The following is a 23,440-nucleotide window of genomic DNA, read 5'->3' as shown; positions in this document are numbered from 1 at the left end:
ATCTCTGCTCCTGATTTTTTTTCCCTGAATAGTAACAAATATACATTTATGCATCCCTCGATGTAGAGTAAAAAAAGAATGACATATTTGTGCAGCCTAGGATATAAATGGTCATTCCAAAAGGGATCCATCTAAATGACCTTTTTCTATATGGCAGGAAAGATGAAGGCTTAAAGGACTCTTTAGCAATGTTTTTTGAGCCCATTAGCTTTCCAAAAACCTCCATGATTTTAATTTGTCCAAAATACGTATCAGCAAGATACGAAGACAAATGCACAAGACTGGCAGTTGCTTGCTATGATCTAATGCTGTGCTGCTCTGTAGACCACTGTGACTAAATATTGTGTTAATAAATGAGGTATTTCTTTTAAGCATGATTAATAGATTGTAATAATTCATTAGGGACTCTGTTAGGGTCGGAAATGAATGAACTGAATGCTGGCATCACACAGCATTTATAATATGCCCTACATAGTAGCTCATGATAAAACAAACACTAGGGAATAGCTTTCCGGACTTGATGGTGACGATAACAGCCCTGCAGAGCAGTGCTCGCCCCCTTTAGCTCCCCTCCCATCAAAGGAGGGAGTTCAGTGATTTTTGAAATATGCAATGAAAAGGGGGATCAGGTTGTTTAACATGTGCTAATGACTTGTTCAGTTGAGAAGCCAGGACTTCAAGCACTATGGCTGTATGTAACAGGATTTCCTTCTGGCAAGGAATCCTAACCTGCTCCCCACGGGGTCCTTGTCACATCAACTGCATTAACATGTTCTTAAAAAACCACAAAACTACAAGGTGTGCCTCTTGGTGACTGCCCCAGAGCTGCAGAGGGGACTGGGGAAAAGCTCTGTAGCTTCCGGAAGGGATTTTGTTTATTTTGCCTGCCGATGCTGGCATGCTTCATATCTGTCATCCCAGTTCTCTAGCAGTGCGAGGTAGAGTTCTTGTCTGTGCATCGGCCATTTCGTCAAATGTACCTTAATGGCATAAAAAGATTGGGATGGAAAGACCTTTCTTAGGGTAGGTCTCCACCACATTTATTTTAAAAATGACCAAGCAAAGCTAAGCTTACAAATCCTTGAAACTGATGGGAAATCTGCTTTATTTTTTCCTTTATTTTATTTACTCTGCTATTTTTAGTTGTACTTCTTTTCTCTGTAAAGAAGGTTCATCATCACTGAACATACTTAGGCGTAAGAACTAGGGCAGCTTCAGATTCTGCATTGTTGACCCTCAGGGAGCTGAAACCCTGAGGAAGACCTTCAATCTGTGATATCCTTATTTTCACATAGCAGTTACTGTTTGAAAGAATGAAAGCACAAACTAGTTATTAAGCTACATCTTCTTTTGTTGTGAATTAAAACTTGCAATTTCAAGGTATTCCTTTTCATTTACTTTATAAATGAACTCTGATTTATTGCCATAAAGAATATTTTAAAACTTGAGAAAGATTAATCTTTACCAATTACATTTGTATTTCTCCTAAGTTTGGAGTGGAATTAAACTACTAAGCGCATTTTTCTCTTTTGTACCTTTACAGAAATGTGATGAACTTTGGGAAGACTTCCATCAAAAACTGGTGGATGGGTCACTGCTGACCTTGGATACATACCTAGGACAATTTCCTGATATCAAAGTACAGTAATGATTTCCTATAAAGGACAATTTGTGAAATTACTGTTGAGTCATAAAATAAATAGAAAATGAGATTACAAGCAAAGAAAAATAAAAAAAGAGGGGGGAAATGGAAGTCATTCTCTTCTGCAGTGTAAAAGATGTTCTGTAAGTAAATACCTGATGTTAGGCTGCACTGATTTTCCAAGTGAACAAAAATATTTTTCATGCGGTAGTACTTGGAAGTAAATTAGCCTTTGTAGGTAAAACTTTTATGTTTTTTCTTGCTCCTGTTTATTTGGTATGAGACAATTCTCACTGACTTCAACAGGGACACATTAAGTTCTTCAGCTTTAAGATGCCAGACAAATTACAACATGAAAAGCAGGACTTTTGTTATTGGATAGATGAACCTGTGGGTATCTAAATATCTTTCTCTTAACTAAGCCATGGTTCCTGTCTTTTAATTAGTTATAAAAACATTTTGTAATGCATATCAGGAGAGACTGTTATGCAAATTCTAGCCTCTCCCAGACGCCTGTCTGGTGTACAGTCCAGGGAGATGGTTGCTAAATGAAATGTATGGGGGTAAAGAATCATTACAAGTAAGAGGTAGATACTTTTATGTTTGAGTGTGATTGTATGGACATAGCTGGAAATTATTTGTGATGGTATATAATTGAGCAGGTATCACACAGTCATCCCCTTTGTCATTTACATCAGGGACTAAAGAAAAAAATAATTAAAAGATCCCAACATTACTGATGTTCAGTCTCAAACCTTTTTTGTAAATCAAACTGCACTTATGCTCTCTCAGCATGTGGAATTTACATGTAATATATAGCTTTGTAAAGTCAGTATATATCAAAGGACTTTTGTTTAGTTTTAAAAGAATTATAGCAAGTAAATTAGAATTCCTATTGTATGTTGATCTCCAGTTATCTAACTTAAGTGTCAGAGCAGCTATACTGAGAAGTGTATTTTAAGCATTTTTCCAACTCTAGAAAAAAAACCCCACATTAATTATTTATTAAATTTGCACACTATATATAAGGGAAAAAGATAATGTTACCGTGAGTTTAACAGGTCCACTTATTCTGGAGAATGAGACAAGTCTTGCATAACATTGATGTCTCAGTTCTAAGGCCTGTAAGCCCTACACCCACAAAACCCCCTTCCAAATGGATTCCTTATTTAAAATAAAGTGATTAGTTCGTCTCTTTTCCCATGTCCATGTTCCTGCGTGATATAGCAATTCAGATATGAACAGCAGATGTGGGAGAATAAAAATATGTCAAAAACTTAAATGACAACGTAGGTAAAATAGCTTTTAAAAAAAGTGTTATTTGTGCTGACTTTCATTTCTATCCCTTTACAGACTCGCATTGCAAAACGAAGCAGAAAGCTAGTGGACTACGACAGTGCAAGGCATCATCTAGAAGCCCTGCAGAGCTCAAAAAGAAAAGATGAAGGCAGAATTACCAAGGTAGCACAATCGGAAGGATGCTAGCTTGGGGAGCTCAGGTGGCATTTGTTTCTGTGCAGGGATGGAGCATGAAGCTTCTTTTCTTTTTTCTCTCTTGGAAATGGAAATAGTGATATCCTTAAATATGTATTGAGTATTTTGGTCCGTGCAGAGGGCACGCTCAGCCACTTTCAGGAATGCGCCCCGTTTCAGCCCTAGCTTTCTGTCTTGATGGGGCTGAGGGGGCAGCAAGTCCTGTGTTGACTTGCATGGTATGGGATTAAGTCACATCCTTTGTTAATAAAAATTGTAAAAGATCCACCAAAAAATGCACAAAAGCAGTTTTGGAAAATTTTGCTATGTCACAGTGATTGCAGAACTCACCCTGTTTCATTTTGGTTTAGGCAGAAGAAGAGTTTCAAAAAGCACAGAAAGTGTTTGAAGAGTTTAACACTGATTTACAAGAAGAGTTGCCATCTCTGTGGTCACGGTAAGCCTAAGCAGATATTGTCTGGAAAGCATAAATGGAGAGTAAGGAAAGGGAACCAGGAGCTGATAGAAAATGGCTTGAATATGCCATCCGTTATCGTTTTGAAATGATAAAAGGGAAAATGTCTGCAAATGATCCAAAATTGTGCTTACTACAAATGTATTTATGCTTATTTCTTTCAGTATGTCTTGACACTTAAGATTCATTACCATATCTTCATTCTGAGGTTCAAAAAGGTCTCCATTTGATGGGTAAAGAACTGTGTCAGAGCACAGAGCAACAGATTGTGACTATGACCCCACTGCTTCCATAACCTTTCTCAGACACCTTGGTGGTAGATACCTGATCCTTTCAAAAAAAAGAAAAGCCTCCTCTTAATAAAAAGGATCAAATGTTTCTGCTGTCAAAAGTAACTGTGCAGAGCAGCCACATGCTTTGCAATGGGTCTACTTATATTTTTCTGTAGAAGGTATCAAAACAAAGAACCTTACAAATGTGTAAGGATTTTATGGCAAATGTTGTTTCCAAGTTTCTATAAGGTACTACCAAAGCAGTGGAAGAAAAGAGAAAACAACATTATAGCTACATCAAAATACACATTTCATAGTTTTGCACTGACTATGACTGCAATGTAAAAGCATTTGATGGCATAGATCGTTATTCCAGATGTTTAATCATTAATTGTGTTTACACAGAAAATGCAAACAAAATGAACAGGAGAACAAAAGCAGTAGAAAAATAAGCATCTCATTAGTGCTGTGTTCTTTAACAAATGACAGTCTGGAGTGGAAATGTGTTGTGAGTCTCTGAAGTATCCTTTGTCTTCTCTGCCTTCTAAATTAATTCCTGTTAAATTTCAGATCAATAGAGGGTTTTCCTGCTGTGTTTCTGCCTATTTCAGTTGAAAAGCTTCTTAGCACTTCAAGTTATTTATTTTATGGGCTTACTAAAAGTAAAACTGCATATGAATGATTTAGAGTAAGGGCCCTTTTATTTCAATATGTGTGTTGCCCAGTAATTAGGCTCAGGGAAAGGTAGAATTTAATTTGAGCAACGGGCATAATAGAAAGCAATTGCTTTCAGAGTCTTTTTTTTTTAGTTATTACAATTCTTCAGGAAGAAAACAATCCATTGAGTTGACATTTTGCAGGCTTATTCTTATGCCAAAGATGATTTTTGTTAATAAAAGTTTGGAGAAATCACACATGAAAGTTTTAAATAGGAAAAAGAATAATTTGAAACCTAAGAAAACACCTTCTGCTTTCAAAATGTGCAAGAGGTATGTAATCACTCACCCCAAGCAGGCAGATTTTTGACTGCGTGTGCAAAAATGTCTAGTTTATGTTAGAAATTATTTTCTCTTACATACATGTGCATGTATTTCAGGGCTGTTTACTTTAAGGAGGGCTGAGCATAGGACACCCACCCCCCAGGCCATACTCAGCTATATACCTTAAAGCTTCCTGCAGATCCACCTTCATCACCTAGGTGCTGCGACAGCACCTAGAGTGCAGGCGTTCACAGTGCCGAGTGGTTCCTCTCTCCTTTCAGTCAATGATTGCCTGCTGTCCAGTGGGAGAGGCTGTCCCTGCCTTCCGTGTACTTGTGCCATACTTGCGCCAATCCTTTTCCAATCTTCCCCTTCTCTAAAACAAGCTGAAGCCTTTGACTGTGGAGTGTTCTCAACTTGGTTCACTCTGTGTGGTTTGAAGTATGGATGGTTCTTAACACAAACAGAAAGAATCCTAAATGAACTAGTCTGAAATTTTGACATTTGATCCAATTATTTGCTTTGCTGAGAATAGCAGTCAAGAATGTTGCTTGTAGTCTGGAAAAAAATTAATTAATTTGCCTTTGTGGCCCTCCCACCTCTATCTTTACTTCTCTTTTTCCTTTCTTTGTGCCATCCTCCGTAGACGAGTTGGCTTCTATGTGAACACCTTCAAAAATGTATCCAGCCTCGAAGCCAAGTTTCACAAGGAAATAGCTTTAGTGAGTAAAAACAAATATCTCATGTATAATGTATAATGGATTATGTGATATGCATAACAGCAAGCAAATGTCTTGTAATGCAGCAGTAAAAACCTAGCAGAGGCACACAAGAGAATTTGCCCTAGATACAGATTTGTAGTATAACCTTTGTGTTCTCTTCTACTTGCTGTTTTTGTACTCTCCTTAAGGAAAGGGTGGCCCATACAATTTGAATTACAGCGTATTATCGGTTGTAGCACTAAATTCACTTCCTATTTTGAGAACTTTTCCATTCTTTTTAGCATACTTTGCCTTCAGTATTTTTTCAGTGTCCAATTGCTAAGCATCTCATTGCTTTAATCAGTACCAGCAAAACATGTCAAGCATTCCCCTCAAGACTGCTATATACATTGTCAGCAATGCAACGTAATATCTGTGACTGTTAGGCAAATCGAGCAGTTTCTGTCAGGATCTTTTGAATGTGCCTTGCTAAGTGGTAGCATATTGTCTGTAGAAACCTACTAATAGGAACCAAAATTGGAAAACTCACTTGACTGAAGTCCCTCGTAAATTGGGATTAAGTTTTTGAGGGAAAAAGAGGAATATTCTCGGCTACCTGTGTTGCTTTAAACTTTAGGTGACCTCCTTCATCAGAGATCAGGCAGCAGTCAGTCACACTTACAAACTCATTCTCTGAAAACCAGCTTATGTTTTTGAAGAACTGCTGTTGTCTTTGATTCTATGGATTCTGATAGTTTTCCACTTAGGCTTTCGATACACATGGCATTGAGTAGTTTTGGAAGGATCTATATGCGATTTTAAAGTTACCAGATTATATATTATCAGGTTATCAGTTATCAGACCAGATTTATCACCTGTGTTTTTAATCATGGCTATAGTGCTTCACATAAACTCAGGCAAGTGTTTTTGTTTTCTCAGCTATGTCACAAACTATATGAAGTGATGACGAAGCTGGGAGATCAGCACGCAGACAAGGCCTTCACCATTCAAGGGGCACCAAGGTGAATTCACTGCTTTTTTAAATGAATGGCATTGCGTAGGCTTTCTGAGTTTCAGCATATGTGGTAATCACCTACACCATGTGTAGCAATTGCTGCACAACACGGTCGCTGGGTCTGTTCATTCAGGATGGTGGATGAAGGTACCTTGGATGAAGTTCTTCTCAACATGAATAAAGGTGCAAAACTTGCTTTGTCACCCACTTAGTTCTCCTTTCAAAAAAAGAATAAAGTCCAGATTCTCAGCTGTTGCAATTTAGCCTAGTGCATTGTAAGTTATTACACCAATTTGCATCAGCTAAGTATATAGCTCATTTATTCTTAGATGCTTAGTTTACAGCAATGTTGCTAACTATCACAATTTTTTTTAACGCCTTGAAATATTTAGATGTGTTTTTAATTCCTAAAGGCATATGATTAGGTGGGAATCCTAACCTTTGTAGTCAGCTTTTATCTATTCTGCTCGTGGGGAAAAGTCAAGAAATGTGATCTGAGAGTGCATCATAAAAGCTGAAAAGCTGAAGTAAATAGAATGTCATAAAATACCATATTTTTAATGACTTTCAAGAGTAATCTTGTCTTAAAATAAAAACAAAAACAAAACCAAAAAAATCGGATGGTGCTTTCTTAAGGTCAGTGGATGCCAATAGGGTATTTCTCATTTTTTCTGCCATAATTTGATCTCTCAGTACTGTAATAGTGATAGGCAGAAGAGGTCGAAATTATACAACAGTGAAGCTTATCAAAACACGATGATATTTAGAGTGAATGCATAGATCCTTAATTTCCAGCCAATCCCAGCTCATCAGAAGCAATCGGAACAATGTTATAGCTACAGGATATAGCTATATCTGGACTCAGTTTAGCAACAATTGAGACTGACCAAACAACATCTGCCTCAAACACATGGCTGATATTTCTACATTTGTTTTGAACTCACTTTGGAAGAGCAAAGAATTAAATATTTCTTCTGACCTAATGAAAAATTCAGAACTACTTTATTAAGAACATATCCACATTTTTTCTTTTGGGTTAGTTCAGTGTTAATCCATGCTAATACATACTTACACACTGCCTCTGGAGTTGTTAGCTCATACATCATCACTTCCAGCCCCTTTAGGATGAACTCACGAGCTGGACTATGTTTCCATAAAGGATTTGTAAAATACTTTTATGGGATGAAAAGTAAGCTAGTGTTTGAAAACTCCAAGCAGTTTTTGTACTAAGCAAACCTGTGTCTCCTAGACCATGTCCAGCATGCATATGCTCATTCCCACTGAATTACTTGTTGCATCAATGAGAGAAAAAAATAATCATTATTGCTGTCAGTGACTAGATGTAGACTAATGCAGTGTGATCTTCTGAACTTATTTTAGAAGTGCTTTTTAAATATACTTTTTTTAGTTACTATGTTACTCTCTTTTGCTGTATTGTTCAGAGACTTGTGTGAAAATCTGGATAGATTTTGATTTCCATCATTAGTTATGATGCTCTAAAACACTACTCAGGAGCGGATCTTTGTAAGATAAACAGCTTTCCTTTTCAGATGCGTGAGAAGTAGATACTAGACAAGTACAGTACCTAATCTTTCCTTTAAAGAACTGTATAAAAAGAAACATCTTAAAAACCTATATGCTACTGAATACTCTATCCTGAAGGCAAATATTGAACCTGGGAAAGAAGTTTCTTAATAACTGCTTATTTTTTCTTTTTTAATACTTCCACAGAAAGAGGTGGTGAGTGTGAGCTAAGTCTGTCCTTTCCAAAGAACAAATTTTTCTTGTGTTAGCATTAGGAACATGTTTATGCTGTGGTCTCCTCAATCAGGTAGCGCTTCTGTCCTCCCCGACGATGTGTACGAGTTGCTCTTCTCTTGTGGTTGTAGAGTGCTCTAGTTTATAGCCTCCCGGAGTTGTAAGCTTTCAGCATTTCTAGGTAGCTGAATATGTCTTGGTGTTTGCACTGGGTTCTTTTTATGGGAAGGGCAGATACTTTCTCAGGACTTCATCAGATCTTTTCTTAGACAGCAGAGCTCTGTTGAAGTCACTTGACTACTGCTTGTTTATAGTTGTGGTGAGTTGTCCCTCTAAATAGTGATATCTTTATAAGAATCTTGGTTGTGTTTTATTTTATTGAAACCTTTCTGAAGTTGCTGAGCTTTTAAGATTATTTGCATTATTCATTGTTATGCCTTCCCCTGGGGTTTTTGTCTTTAGAGTCGTTTATTCTGAGAGCTGTGTGAAATGAAGACAATAATTCCATCTTGCATTTTAACAAGAGTTACAAAATTGTATGTGAAACATTATTTCGAGTACAGACTCTGAAAAAGTGCAAGTACTCTGTTTCCCTCAAGTTATAATGATCAGGTAAACAGATGTTCCAAAAATCCAGATCACTCAAAGTTAAAACTTCCTTTGACACTGTAGATCACTGAATTTTAATTGAATTTAATTGCAGTTTTAGTTTTAGTCACTATGTAATGGCTCAGTTTGTCTCCAGTGTGTACTGCCTTTTGTGGTCACTGGCATTACATCAGGGATGCCATTCAACTACTGCATCAAATTGTCAAGGTAATAAGTCACCATGATACATATGTCCTCACCATTGTTTTGCTTCTGTCTAGCGATTCAGGTCCACTCCGCATTGCAAAAACACCATCACCGCCAGAGGAGGTCTCTCCCCTGCCTAGCCCTACTGCTAGTCCCAACCACATGCTGGCACCAGCATCTCCGGCACCAGCCCGACCTAAGTCACCCACACAGGTAAGCGGAAACCTAGCAGAAGAAACTGGCCTGTTGTGCAGTAAAAGATAGCTGAGATGATGCATGTGGTGGATTTTTCATCTAGGCTGCAACTGAGAAATGACAGGGAGGCCACTGGCTTTGTTCTGTTCATTGTTTGTCCATCCCTGTGTGACAAGCCTGGGTGGAAAGTGGGTTTTATATAAGGGGGAATGAAGAAAATTTAAGGTGCCCAGTGAACTGGGGGGACTTGTGGTGACAAAGCAAAACACTTCTTAAAAAGTTGCATAGTCTCTAAGGACCCGTATCCCAGCAGCGATAGCTTCTAAAACCTCCTCGTGAATTTCAGTACATTATATATTTCTGCTCTTCATTAATCTTCAAATTTATTCTTAACTTGGTAAAAAATTACCTAGAGAGTATCACTGGCCTGGACAACCTCTAAAATGGTAAATAATAGAGTTGGCTTAAATACTGCTGTGATAATTACTGATAATTAAAGGCTTATTGGTTGTTATTAACACTGCATTGAGAAGTTTGACACTGTTGGAGTCACTGGAGTAATTCTCACAGTATGGGTGAAATAAGAATCGGTTTGGTGCATCAGTTTCATCTGTAGCATAGGAGTTGTATGTGATACTTCATGAACATATCAAAGACTTGTGTTGGTGTTACTGTTTCCAGAATTGGGATAGCTTCTGTGCTGATTGCTATTTCTATGGTGGGAGCACATCAGAAGATATTCAGTTTTGCATTTAGTTGCATGTGAGCACACTTGTTTTCTCTGGTCTCCCAAAATGTGACATCTCACTGCCTGAATATTCATCTGGTAGGACTCAGTTTAGTCTTACTGGTGCCAGTGGTGTTATGTCACTACACCACCTGAGGATCGTTTGTGGAATTTTTTTCTTGGTATTTTGACAGATGTTTAAATTATCCAATATTTGGTATTATTCCAAGCAATTAGTGTGTCATAGTTACATGAATCTCTGGAGAGCAAGGGGAATTAGTAACCTAAGCACCTCCGAGGTGCTGTGGCTCCCAGAGATGATATGGTCTTAGCATTAAGTAGGCTTTAAACGTAGCGACAGGTGGTCAGGGACAAAATACCAAAGCTAAACAGGAATGAACTTAAGAAGCCAAAAAGCTGCAGGGGCCTGGCTCTCTGTGGTATTGCCTTTCTAACTATGAGCTGCATAAGAGAGGCAGTGTCTTGCACTGTGTGCCTGTCAGAGCAGAAAAAAAATCAGTCAAGAAATGCTATTGTATGAAATCTTAAACCTTGAGTTGGGATGAGTTTGAAACCTAGAGTAGTTTTGCTTTTCCCACAATGTTTATTTCAAGGAAGCTGGTGGTGAAACACCAAACAGTTCCTTTCAACCCGTGGCTTATTGCCACATTTCAGGTGAAGCAGCAGTGATAACAACCTAACAAAAATTGTTTAGGCCTAGCTTAAAGCTCTTTCTTTCACTCCTGAACTAGTCTGTGACATTTTTGCTGTCTGTCTAGCTGAGGAAAGGTCCACCAGTCCCACCACTGCCTAAGCTCACACCCACGAAGGAGTTGCAACAGGAGAACATCATTAACTTCTTTGATGACAACTTTGTCCCAGAAATCAATGTGACAACCCCATCACAGGTAAGCTTCAGAGGATGGTGTGTGGGTCCAACCTTGCAATCATCCCAGGTTCTCCAAGATAGTGGCCTTGGGGGCTGATCTCTGTGGGGAGGGAGGTGTAAGTAGAAGGCAGATGCACAATTACCATTTTATGTTATCTTGAAAGGGTCACAAATATGGTGTTTTATCTTTGAACAGGCCACACATAATCACTCAAAAGGGTTGACATTGTAACATATTGGAAAAAAAAAAAGAGAGATACTTCTGAGAGGCCTGACTAAAAACACTGCTAAGCAGCCATGTTTGAGATTTAACTGCATCCAGGTTGCATTACAAGATGAGAGCTCATCTAAGATGGCTTTGTCTAATCCTAAGCATCTCAACTGACACTTCACAGTGATCCTTCGTTGTGGGAGGTGCCCCTGCCATGGCAGGGGGATTGGAACTAGATGATCTTTGAGGTCCCTTCCAACCCAAACCATTCTATATTTCTATGATTTCTGTTTCTTCCATCAAAATCATAAAAATTACTACTTTTTTCTTTTGAGTGATTTTTAAGAAATGGAACTTGGCTGTTTTAATCAACTTTTTGCAGGTGTAAAAGGCTGCTCCAGCTAGATATTCATTCACTTGGTTTTGACTTGTATAAACATTAGTTACACAGCAGAGAAGTGATCAAAATTACTTTTGTCTCATTATTATGAAATTATGAAATTTTTAAAATGTTTATGTAACAGAAAAGCCAGAGTTCTGTAAAATACGTCTGTATAATTTGTATTCAGTTATTCAGCTTTTATGCAGTTTAAGTAACCACTGGTTGTTCCATAATGGACCCTCTCTATTATGGTAATTACAACTCTGAAATCTGAGCCTGCATCTGATAGACTGGGGAGAAATATGCAGATCTGAAGCTTATGCAGAATGTTTATGAATTTTTGTTTTCATGTGAATTATTGGTTTTGTACTAATTCATTTGACAACACAGGAGAATGTAGGCACAGCAATGAAAACCAAAATTATTTTAGAGAATTTGAACATGTGGTGTTCTGTTTTCTTGTGGAGGGGAGAAAAAGGCATTGCTGTACACAGGGATCTATTTGGAAGAGAAAAGAGTTATTTATAGTTAAGTCCCTATGCAATCAAAGAATTAATGGCAGCTCCCAGTATGCAGCCATGGGCATACTCCTGGGCCCTCCTGCTGAAGGGAGATTGCAGGTCTGTTGCATCATTGTACCCTGACTTCATAGGAGTTATCACACCACTTACATCAGTGGTAAGAGCCCGTGTAACCTGTGCTAGATGTGGCCCCCGCATTAAATGCTGTATCCACTTAAGCTTCACCTATCAGGCCAGCCAGGGAATCAGAAATGGAACCAGTTTGCTTTTCCATTAAGAGCTGACACTGGAACAGGGCTTTAAGAGCATGTAAGTCACATTTCCGGAATCTTTTCATCCTTTCTACGAGAGATTGGTACAAAAATGGAATGACATAATAAAGGTGGGGCATGGTCCTGAGAACTGAAATCTTGCCCTTGTCTCTCAAGGAAAAATTGATCTCCCTTCAGAGAGTGATTTATTTCCCTCCCTCCTCTACAGTCAATGACCTGGGAATGACCTAAGCTATTCCCTGGCCACTTTCTCATGAATCATCTGCACTTCTCCCTCCACAAAACCCACACCCATCACTAAAGCATCCTTATGGTATCTGAGATCTCTGAGTATGTACAGGCATACCCAAATAGTGTGATGTATCGGGTTTATATCCTTCTGTAAGGGAACCACTTTTTGAAAATACATTGCATGAAATCCACAGGAAACATGGACTTAGTCCTCTTGGTGCTTATGGCATCTCCTATGTTCCCAGAGCCCTTGTTGGGTAGTATGGAGGAAGCTACCGAGCCTGCAGAGCCTTCTAATGGTGCAGAACTTCCCAAGGGACTGCCACTGGTGTCCTTGGTGCAGTGCTCATGCAGAGGCACAAAACCAACAGGCTGATGAATGGAGCTTTGCTGCTTTAACCCCGTGTTTCAGAGAGGGTTACAAACAGGCCAAAGACTTTTGTCCTCTGGAACACAAATAGCCTGTAATTGTTGTTCATCTTTCTTTACCAAGCCGTATTAGTGCATTTGGTGTTGTGCAAGATGCTGAAAGACAGTTCTGCTTGATGTTGTTGAATATTTTGATCCTGATTCAGCAAAGCAGCTCACACTTCCAGTTTATTCATTGTCAAGAATGGATTTAATTACTGCTAAGTACAAGAAAGAGGTGAGAAGATGTGATATATAGGTGACTGGATGAAAGGATCGTTCCAGAAATGAGCATTCCTTGCTTTATTTCTTGTTTTCTTGACATAACATTGCTTCCTGGTGCCCACTTACTAGATTGGACATTGTAGGCCTTTATAATATGCCCCTTCCAGATACTTAATGTTTCTGAGTGTGTCCGACAGCTCTGAAGTTAACAACCCATATCTGCTAGGGCTATTTTAAGGCTTGTACAGATTGTATGCAGAGAGGGAGTGACAGTTCTGGTGGTGCTTGCAGGTTTCTTGCACCTTCTCCGTCCCCTGTGCATGCATGTCCCCAGAGAGGTACAGCCTTGCTTCTGCCACAGCCACCTCTTTCAAATGTGGCATTTGTTCATGCTTTGTCATGCTGTGGTGGAATTAACACAGGGTGATTGGCAGGCCTTCCTGTCACAGCTGTGTCCCTTATCGAGGGATTTCCTGAGGTTCCTGTTTCTCCTAAATGTCCATCTAACATGGTATCTCAGTCACTCTGTATGTTTATTTGGCCCTTTGTTTCTGAAGTTCGACAAGCGTTCTCTTCATTTTGTTCTAATGGGCAATGGTAATTTTTGCAGTCAGTGATCAGTACCACAGATACCTTGGCTGTCAGCACACATGGCCTAAGTGAGACTCGTGTTCATGTAATTCAGTCCTCATAAATAACAAGTTCATTCTCGGAGCTCACTGAAAGATAATTTAACTTTTTCATCTCCATCCATTTCTGATTATATGCTAGCTAGTGCTGTGTTGTTTTGTCAAGCTGTATGGCCGTATGAATACTAGTGCCTCAAGGGCCTATGTGATGAAATCTAAATAGATTGGATGGAAGGCATGACAGAATGAATGTAATGCTGGTCACTGGTGGGAAGGGCTGTTTTGGTTTTGACTTTAAAGTGTGAGACCGTAACACTGGTTTCAGTGTGTCAGACCAGTTACCCATCTTCACCAGTGGACAAAAGCAGAGGCCAAGGGAAGAATACAAAATGAGGCAAGCAATGTTATTACTCCTTACACCCACCACCTCCTCCTATAATCTCCCAGCCTCTAGCCATTTGCAGCTCAGGGGCTTCCTCAACATGATTTCTACCTATTTAGTAGTCCCCAATAGACTATTTTGCCACAAATTTGTTCAGTCTTTCAGCACGTGTAAATTTTTCACATTTGCGCTACCCGATGGCAGGGAGGTCCCCAGCTGAACTCTGTGCCTCAGGGAGCACCACCACCTTTTCTTTATTCCACATCTGCCCTCATCAACTTCACTGTCACCTGCCCTCCTGCTTTGGAGGAGTATGGAGCAGCCAAACCCCTGCACCTCTCACACTGGTGTAGGTCCTGCTCACATCACCCTTAGCGCTCCTCTTCCAGGCTGAAGAGTTCCAGGTCACTCTGTCATTCCTAGCGTGGGAGCTGAGGAGCTATTTTGACCACGTTTTCAGGTGACACAGAGAGCTCAGATGTCTTGTGGCATGTGGAAGCCATTAATTGCCTACTTTTGAACGTTTGTTTACCAATAGTAACACTAATTTGGAAAGTTTACACTCTTAAATGTTTTAATAATAGAAAGGCTTTGTTTGTTTCTTTCACTATCATCATCATTATTATTATCATCTCCTAGTTTTGCTGTTCTTACAACTGCCATGTTGTTGTAGACTTCCCCTGGCATACACTTTGGCCACCGTCAGGAACAGGACATTGGACTATGTGGTCTGACCCTGTGTTACCATTCTTACAGAAGATTATATGTGAATGTATGTGTACAAATTATTTCCTGTGGTTCCATTTCCAATCTGAATGCTTTTCAAAATAACATTCTAATGAATACTGTCTACATATTCTGTACATCAAAAGACAAGCTTCTCTCACTATTTAATAAACACTGAACAACTAGCAATAGGCAGTACTAGCCTCGTTACCAAAACCAAGATGCTTGCCTAGAATATTTAACATTAGTGATAACTAAATCTCAGCTACAGTTTCACGCTAATTAAAGTTTTATGTTGAAGCACGCGAGTTATTTGTTCACGTTACTTTACCGCCAGAAAGACCTGTAGTTCATTGAACCAATGTATGTATTTATAGTGACCTCAGAGGCCTTGGATAATTCATTAATTGCAAACAAAAAAAGGCTCTACCATGTAATCCAGTTTTGTAAGAGCAGATCAGTGTAGCAAGATTTAGGTAGTGTTATGTAAGATGTTTCCTAAAGTTTAGAGGTAAGGGTAGCATTAAATGTAAATTAGTATTCATGTTCCGAATTGAAATTTAGTTCAAATGCACTTATGTCCTTCTATATTGTCTTTTTTACTAATGTTTGTGTTTGGGGAGAGATTCACTTATTAGAATGTATGGACATAGGGTGCCATTGATATTGTTTTTAATTTTGGTGTCTGTCTCAATGAGCCTTCACAGTCAAATGGTGAACACCCAGCACTTTTTCAAAAGGGCTGCAATTTGTTTAACCTGAAAAGGCAAAGCTGCACTACAGAGAAAACAAAGGCATCGTAAGAGTGAAGCTCATAAAAATAAAATTAGAAGTTACACTAAAGCTCAGAAAATCTTCAGGGCTCCCTCCCCTCCTGGCTTGCACCACAGCTAGAAAGTCTGTGATATAATGTTTTTTTTTTCTTGGGTGCCTTAATATTTGGCTGCGCAGGGCAGCTTTTGAAAGATGAAATTTCACGAGTCGTGTTTCTCTTCTAACAGAATGAAGTTCCTGAAGCTAAGAAAGAGGAATCTTTGCTAGATTTGGACTTCGACCCTTTCAAGCCAGAAGTTGTATCAACAGGAGTCACTCATTCACCCATGTCTCAGGTATCTCTTTGCCTTGAGGTAGCAGAAGCATAGGAATGCAATGTGCTGTGTTTGGTAGCAAAGATTTGCCACATGTACTAATGAGCAGTGTATCTGCAGTGTCTGAAAAACCTGGTCTTCCTGAGCCACTCTAGTCAGTCATCTCTCTTGCCCCTTCAGTAACTTTGTACTTGATGATGTACTGGAAGGAAAGGAAATTGTCAGGTGGTAAAATGAGATGAGTGCCAATGAGAATCGTTGCTGGTACCTTGGCCGTGACTTCAGCATGCCGTTGTCTTTCATCTTTAGAATAACTTTTAGTGCCAACATTATAATTCTCCAGTACTTGTTTTTCTGACAATTCTTCTGACTTTGCTTTGGCTCTTCATGTCTGGAAAGATGCCTCAGGGGACCTAGGTGTCATGGAGTCAGCATGCGATTGCTTTGCTGTGGTGGAGTTTCTGCACCAAGCGGTGGATATGATCTGAATGGTTTTGCTTTCACAAATCTATTTTAGACCTAACCTCAAGGAAAATGAGAGGATGGAATAGGATGTTTCATTGCAGCATGTTGCGTTAAGGAAATTCTGCATTCTATGGTAATATTGGCCATGGTAGTTTCTTGCAGCAATATGAAAAAAAAGAAGAAAAGTAAAATTAAAAAAAAAAAGGCTGATATATCAAGTTGCTGATTTTTATTGGCTTACCCTAGGGGACCTGCTATTTTAAGATGCAGATCTCATCCTCACTACCAATAGGGCTGATAGTACAGTAGGGAAGTTCTCCTGGCTAGCACAGCTGTAGCTCTGTGCTGTAACAGAGAAGGAAACAATATTAACACACTGTTAGTAAAACCTGTTATCCCTATGGCTATCACTAACTTGGCTTGTACTGTGAGACTTGAAAGGGACTAATCAGCTGTTCAGGAATACAGCACTGGGAAAGGAGTGAGAAGACAAGAAGCTTTAAGGCTGAGATAGTCCTGGTTCTCTGCTGATCTCTTCCATAGTTAGTTAATTTCTTTTTTGATGTGCAGTCCTGGTTATGTAATGAGATCTGTAGTGATCTCTGATGCACTGTCAGAAAACCAGTGTATTGTCAGCACTCTGAACATTAGCTGAAATTTCTCATTGTGTTTTGCTTGTTTTGCTAGAAGTGTTTAATTATAGCCGGGGCTTTGTGCATCTTATTGGTTATTTTTCTTGCTTCCTTTAAGCAGGGAAGAGGAAGGGGAAGGAAATTCCTTGGCATTCAGCAGTAACAGAAACCTCTAGCTGTGGCTTTGCTAACTCTACTCTTTCACTTTGTCTTGTAATAGTACTGATTAGAGCAGCAGGATCATTAAACCAAAGACATTTAACTTTTGTGACAGAACACATTTGTCCTGACATCATATTGTACAGATTGTAGAAGACCTTATTAGTTTAATGAAAAAGAGTTGTTTTAGATTCAACTGTACTATGAAATACAGAGTATAATTCCATGAAGAAAAGTACCTTGTAATTTTTCATCTAGGTGCATAGGAAGCATTCACTGAGCACCTTCAGTCTCTCCTCTCTTTTCACCTTTCCTCCTAGCCTACATATATGAGAAAGGATGGCCTATATCCACAAGAGCGTGTGGATGAGTCAGAGCACCGGGTTTTTAGAAGAAGGGAAGACAGCTCTGCAGTCTGGGTCTCGGTCCCATGGGGTGTGACAGGGTCATTGCTATGGCAGCATAGACGGAATGAACTGTGGTTGCAGTCTTTGGAGAGCCCTGTGCTACCTTGCAGGGAGACTAAGAACAGAGCCTTAAGCAGTATTTCTATATATGTATACTTTTTGCTTCAGTTACGGATATTTTCCCCTCATGAAACTGCTAAAGTAGTGATGTGAAGACAGGAGTCATCATCTGTGCCATGATGCCTTGGGAGGCCTGGCATGACTTCCCTATTGATCATTTAATTATCTCCCTCCACTGCTCTGCCAGGGTGATCCAACCGCAGCCCCAGTCTGCCCTTCCTCACTTGCTTTTCTGTTTCCATGGCTGCTTCAGAAGTGGGCTTTTTAAACATGCCTGGCCCTTGCCTCCATTTGCTAGCTGTGGTCTGTCTCACCTCTTCCTCAGTTTATTCTTTCCTCCTCATGCTCAAAGTCTCACAAGTAATGAAAGGAAAATGAAAACATGAAAAATGAGCAATCTCTCCTTCCATGGAAGTCGTCTAGGGTTTGTACCAGTTAGCACTATAAGAACAGACCTATCATTTTTCCTTAAAGCTTGAATGTTCAGCTAAATAACATTATAGTGGAGTGAGCAGGTACGCTTGTGAGTTATATCCGCAAAAGAAGCACGTACCTGGACTTAAACCAAATCAAACTGATTGAAAAATGGCTGTTGATGTTAATTTGCTGTAAATCTGAGTAGCGAGTTATTACTGTGTCTCTTGTTCATGAAAGCAGAAGTTGTTCAGAGAGCCATTCTGTCCTCACAAAATAAGAAGCAGGCAAGAAAAGCAGCTAAATGCAGCAATCTGTTCTCTCAGTCAAATGTCAGAGTCACATTTAACATTTGCAAAGATTTCAGGAACATTTTTACCTTTTACTTTATGCACGTATTTAGTTTTTGTTTTTCATGGGCTTTAACCTTGGTGTGAATATAATAGATATGTTTCGAAGCTTTCAGGACCAATCAGCAGAGTTCCTTCTCCTATGGTGGGCTATTAATATTTGGCATGAAGTCTGCTGCTCTTTGTTCATCTGTCCATTCAGCAGTTCTGCTGAGAGGTCACTGTCATTTATTGCTTAACAGACTGGACAAGAAAATTAAACCATTGTTCAACTTGTTTTCTTTCCCAAAAAGCATGCCATTTTCTTTCCTGCTGTCAGACTTATGAGAAAACCCACTCGTTCTCAGTGGATAGCTGTATCATTTTTTAACTGGCTAAAAACCTGACCTATGTAAGCTCTTTAAAGCTTACATCTTGCAGAGACTCCTGTACCTGGTGAAAGTCATTCAGTCACCAGCTCAGAATCTGGCTGTTACTCAAGCACGTGGCGGTATAAGTTTGCTGGAAAGCAACAACTGCTTTGAAGTGGGAAATACCACAATCCATCCATACTGCCCGTCCTCTTTAACCAAAAAACACGTTATGCAGATCCGTACCCACACACACATGCACACACACACATGAACTAATATATAAAATAAATATGTATTATAAATATGCATATAAATAAGTTCTCTCTTGTTAGTTAATGCACACAGTTATGTAGCTTGTTGAACATACAGTATATGAACGGTATTTTTCTAAGACCCTCTTTTTTCCACTCCGTTTTTCAGACATTGCCATGGGATCTATGGACGGTAAGCCTGACATTTAATCATTGTGAATTGGGATATTTCTGTGCCTTTGATTTTGTAACACCTTAAACTCAGATTTACGATACTTTTACCAAAAGCCAAGTTAAAGAATTTATAGACCGTGACAAACACTTTCAGGTATATGAAGCCACTGGGGATCTTTTAAAACCAACAACAAAAAGTGATCTCTGTTGCTTGGCCTACAAAGCCTAAATTATGCCAGAGATCTAGGCTAATAAGGTTCACAATCATTTTAGCTAAGTGTGTTGCTTTTATTCTCATGCCTGAATTACAGCTATTAGAGGGTAGGAATGGATGCTAGTCACCTGTTTTAATTATCTGAAGGTGTAGTTCATCAGGACTTTAACCCAATCAATAACCATTTTCTCAAAATTTAGGAGAGAAGAGAATTTAACTTGTCTTTGTGGGCATAAAGTGAGCTGGAAGTATTCACAAAAGACGCTGCTACTTTAGGAAACTGCATGAATCCTTCCTTATTCCTTCTGGTGCCAAATCAGATACAATGATCTGTGGGAAGAAAACAACTCATTTTTTGAGCTTTCTTTTATGTCATGGAGATAGCTGGGTTGACTTGATGTGGAGTCTGGTGTGCTAGTTTTTGACCTTTTGCAGCTTCAGCCAGCACAGAAATCTATGGATGCTTCTCATGCATTCAGATTTGCAGCAGTTTTGTGAACGCATGGCGTGTGTGATGGATATTAAATGCTCATCTCTCTCTACTGGGAAAGGTTAAATAAAGCCTGAAAAAACAGTCACGTGTGTAAGCTAGCCAAAATTTCAAGGCTGCCAATATCTAGACCAGCTAAAATAATCCAGAAATATTTCTAATTTAGTACTCTAAACCTATATTAGATAGCTTTATCAGTGTCTTCCTTTTGCACAGTTTTATATGTATCTAGTTAATATTATATATGCATTCTGTATTGAAATTGTTTTCCTCTTTGCTTAAAGAAAAAATAGAGTAAGTAGTGAGCTTCTTCACAGCTAAATGTTTGAAATTAGGGATGCTCAGCCTTTTACTGAGTTTTAATAAGTTGAGTGCGGAGTAGTTGTTGATCTTCCTTGCAGCATTTGTATCAGTTCAAAGTGGCAGTGCAGACAGCAGGCTTTGTGACTTGATGGCTTACTCTGTGTGGATGTAAATGCCTCTGCACAGCACAGGGTAATGGAGAATCAGAGCTGCACGCTCAGAGCCCTCAGTACTGCCTGAGTGATGCAGTGATGCCTTAGTGTAAATACAAGTAAGCCTTGTTGTCAAGTGCGTTTGTTTCCTTCCTTGGTCACCACCTCCTGGAGCAGTCCCTCTTTTCAATTGAGATATACTAGGGTTCCTGTGATAAAAGTGTCAGTGGCTCACAGAGGAAAGTAAGGTGTGAGAAATACTCAACATACATATAGAATTCCTTTTACAGTGTAATGCAGAGGCTGGGGACGTGGCTTAAACTCAGTGTGGAGTGGCAGGAGAGAACCCACTGCTCCTTCCTCACCAATTTGGTAATTGGTGCTGGTTAGAGAACTGCTAATTAACAAACTGCTGCAGTAATAAAGTCCATCATGTTCTTCTTTTCTGTGTTTTATATGTATGATTTTCTTTTGTACAGACAAGCAGCGAATTGGTGCAGCCGGTAAGCAAAAGACCCCCCAAAATTGCAACTGCTTTAGAGACATGCTTTAATCAGTGAGGTGTAATACATAGTTTTCTGGTTTTGTCTATCAGTGCCGCTCTTTTACATTGCAATCTATTGCCTCCAAATGTTGCAAACCACATAGCTTTTCCTTAAATGGCTTAATTTAGTCACTTTCATTCTTAAATTAAAATTGCTGTAGTAAAATATAAATTTTGTGTTTTCTCATCAAGTCCTCCTTTATCTTTTTCATCTTGTGTTTTTTCTTTGCTTTTCTGTCTTGCTTAAAGCCTGATTCTTCAAAAAGTCTTTCCCTGTGTAACCTGGTCATGGAGGAAACCCCAAACAGTGGGTCATCAGAAGATATTAACAGATATCAAACTGATCTAGGTTCACTCAACTGGGGCCTAGATGTTAGCACACCCAGTGTCAGCCAGGAAGTTATTGCAGGCGGTTCTTTGCTTTTCCCTGGGGCAGAGCAAACCTCAAGCGAATCCACGGGTATTCTGCCTGTTGGTGTTTGGCCTGCTGTAGGTGAGCAGGAGGATGCTGCACCAGAGTCAGCTTCTGTAAATGAAAACCAGAGGACTTCACTGGAGGACCAGTTGGATGCCAAAAATGTCCCATGGGAAGATGTGGTGACCAATCAGCCTTTAGAGAACATAACCAGTTTTGAGCCACCCATCCTGGGAACTGATAGCTTGTTGGATGAACCCCTCCCATGTGATGTGCAAAAGGCAAAGGAAGAGCAGGAGGAAGACGAGTGGGCAGGTGTCAAGCCAAGTGAAAAGGTAGAGACCAGAACTGTTAACTACAAGGAGGTAGAAGGTACAGAGGAACTGGAAGAGCAGGGTTGCGAAATGAAAGGAAACAGTGAGGCAGAACTTCATAAGAGTTTAGCAAAATCAGATCTTGAAATTTTAGTCAGCACAGAGGTAGAAAACTTAAAGGAGTTGGAAGATAATGATGGGGATGCTGGGAAAGCCAGTGGTGCTAACCCAGAAAACCCTAGGGAAGAAGAATTTGAATGTGTCGATGTCATTGAGGAGACAGATGGAGAAATACCATTGTTGAGCACAGGGCCGGAAGGTGGGGACAAAATAGTAGCGGACAACTGTAAAACTATAGAAAGCACTGGTGCTGAACCTGAGAGAGTCTTTGGTGTCTGGGATCAGGACCATGAAAAGACATTTGAGGATGGCTTAGACCAAACTGACAGTGGTACTGGAGAGAGTACCTCCATAGAGTGTATAAACATGACAGCACGTGTTGACCTAGGGGTAACTGACCACACAGAAAAGGACCCTACAGATACTGGAAATGTTCTGTGTGACGCTGAATTATTCAGTGCAGAAGAGTCTGGTAAAGGAGCCGAAGACAATAGCATCAGCCTCCTCCCAAATGGTACTGCTGCTTCTGAAGGTCAAGCTGCTGCTGAAAAAGAGTGTGCATTGCTGCCCGAGACAGCTGATGCTGCTAGCACAAGCTGTGGTAATCCTTGCCTAGATAATGCAGAAGACCAAGTGACAGGTAGGGAAGCAGCAGCAGTCGCTGAAGAGCATCCTAGTAGTAGTGGTGTTCCTGAAGCCTTGGAAACAGACCCCTGGCTGGCAAACTGGGATCCAACAGTTACCAATGATTCCTGGGGTTTTTCTAATCTGTCAGATGGCCAAGCCAATGGACTGGATAATTGGCCCTTTTTCCCCAAGCAGCAAGACTCAGAGGAAGGTAACATGGAAAATGTTTGGTTAGGCATTAGTGATAAATGGTCTACACAAGACCTAGGAGGGACTGATAACAGCTGGGGAGAAGTAAGTGCAAGCACAAGCAATGAAAGTCAGGAGGCACCAATAAAACAAGGCTTGCCTGGGGAGCAGGCAGGCATTAGCAATCCTGGACTGAGCAAGGAGGTAGCTAGACCCTTGGCTCTGTTTCAAATGGGAAATTCCAGAAATGCTAGCACCGAGAGCTCAACTAGTCCTAAAGACAATGAGACCAACAACTCAGATTTATCTGAAGATGAAATTGCTAACCGGAGATATGGATTGTTGTACCAGGAAATTGAGGCTGATAAAGAAGAGGTACCTACCCCAGTGTGTAGCCTAGTCTAGACAAAGAGTTCCTTAGGCCATGCATAACCTTGTCGTTTAAAAACAATCCATTTGTGTGTTTCCCACTGCCCTTCCTAAGCCCGTGCTATTCTTTTTTTTAAAAAATTGCCATGCAACTGTTCATAGTGTGGTGCCCTTCAGCCATGTAGTGAAGCAGGCTGACAAATACACATTTCAAAATGGTGAATGAAGCTTTGAACTGTGAAGGCACGTTGTGTCTCGCAGGTTTTGTCTTTTATATGCGTAACTTTAAATGCACCTAGACTTTTTTTAAATTATTATTTTATAAATGTGCTTAAGTTACTCTTTTTGATTTTTTTTTATTGTTGTTGTTTTCTTTAAGCC

General features: G+C 39.7%; 1 protein-coding gene across 1 annotated transcript in view; it reads left to right on the top strand.

The window, feature by feature from the left end:
- AMPH (amphiphysin) overlaps positions 1 to 23,440 on the top strand; it is a 121,166-nt gene that overhangs the window by 76,158 nt on the left and 21,568 nt on the right. The window contains exons 5-14 of the mRNA XM_086467816.1: positions 1,544 to 1,639; positions 2,996 to 3,103; positions 3,487 to 3,572; positions 5,489 to 5,564; positions 6,483 to 6,565; positions 9,186 to 9,324; positions 10,813 to 10,941; positions 15,911 to 16,018; positions 19,318 to 19,341; positions 20,961 to 20,984. Coding sequence (XP_086323942.1) covers positions 1,544 to 1,639; positions 2,996 to 3,103; positions 3,487 to 3,572; positions 5,489 to 5,564; positions 6,483 to 6,565; positions 9,186 to 9,324; positions 10,813 to 10,941; positions 15,911 to 16,018; positions 19,318 to 19,341; positions 20,961 to 20,984 — 873 coding nt within the window. The remainder of the gene's footprint in view (positions 1 to 1,543; positions 1,640 to 2,995; positions 3,104 to 3,486; positions 3,573 to 5,488; positions 5,565 to 6,482; positions 6,566 to 9,185; positions 9,325 to 10,812; positions 10,942 to 15,910; positions 16,019 to 19,317; positions 19,342 to 20,960; positions 20,985 to 23,440) is intronic.

The sequence above is a fragment of the Leptosomus discolor genome, chromosome 7 (genome assembly GCF_034619465.1).
Source record: "Leptosomus discolor isolate bLepDis1 chromosome 7, bLepDis1.hap2, whole genome shotgun sequence".
In the NCBI taxonomy this organism is placed as follows: Eukaryota; Metazoa; Chordata; class Aves; order Leptosomiformes; family Leptosomidae; genus Leptosomus; species Leptosomus discolor.
The sequence above is the reverse complement of the archived record's forward strand: the minus strand, read 5'-3'. Positions and strand labels throughout refer to the sequence as shown.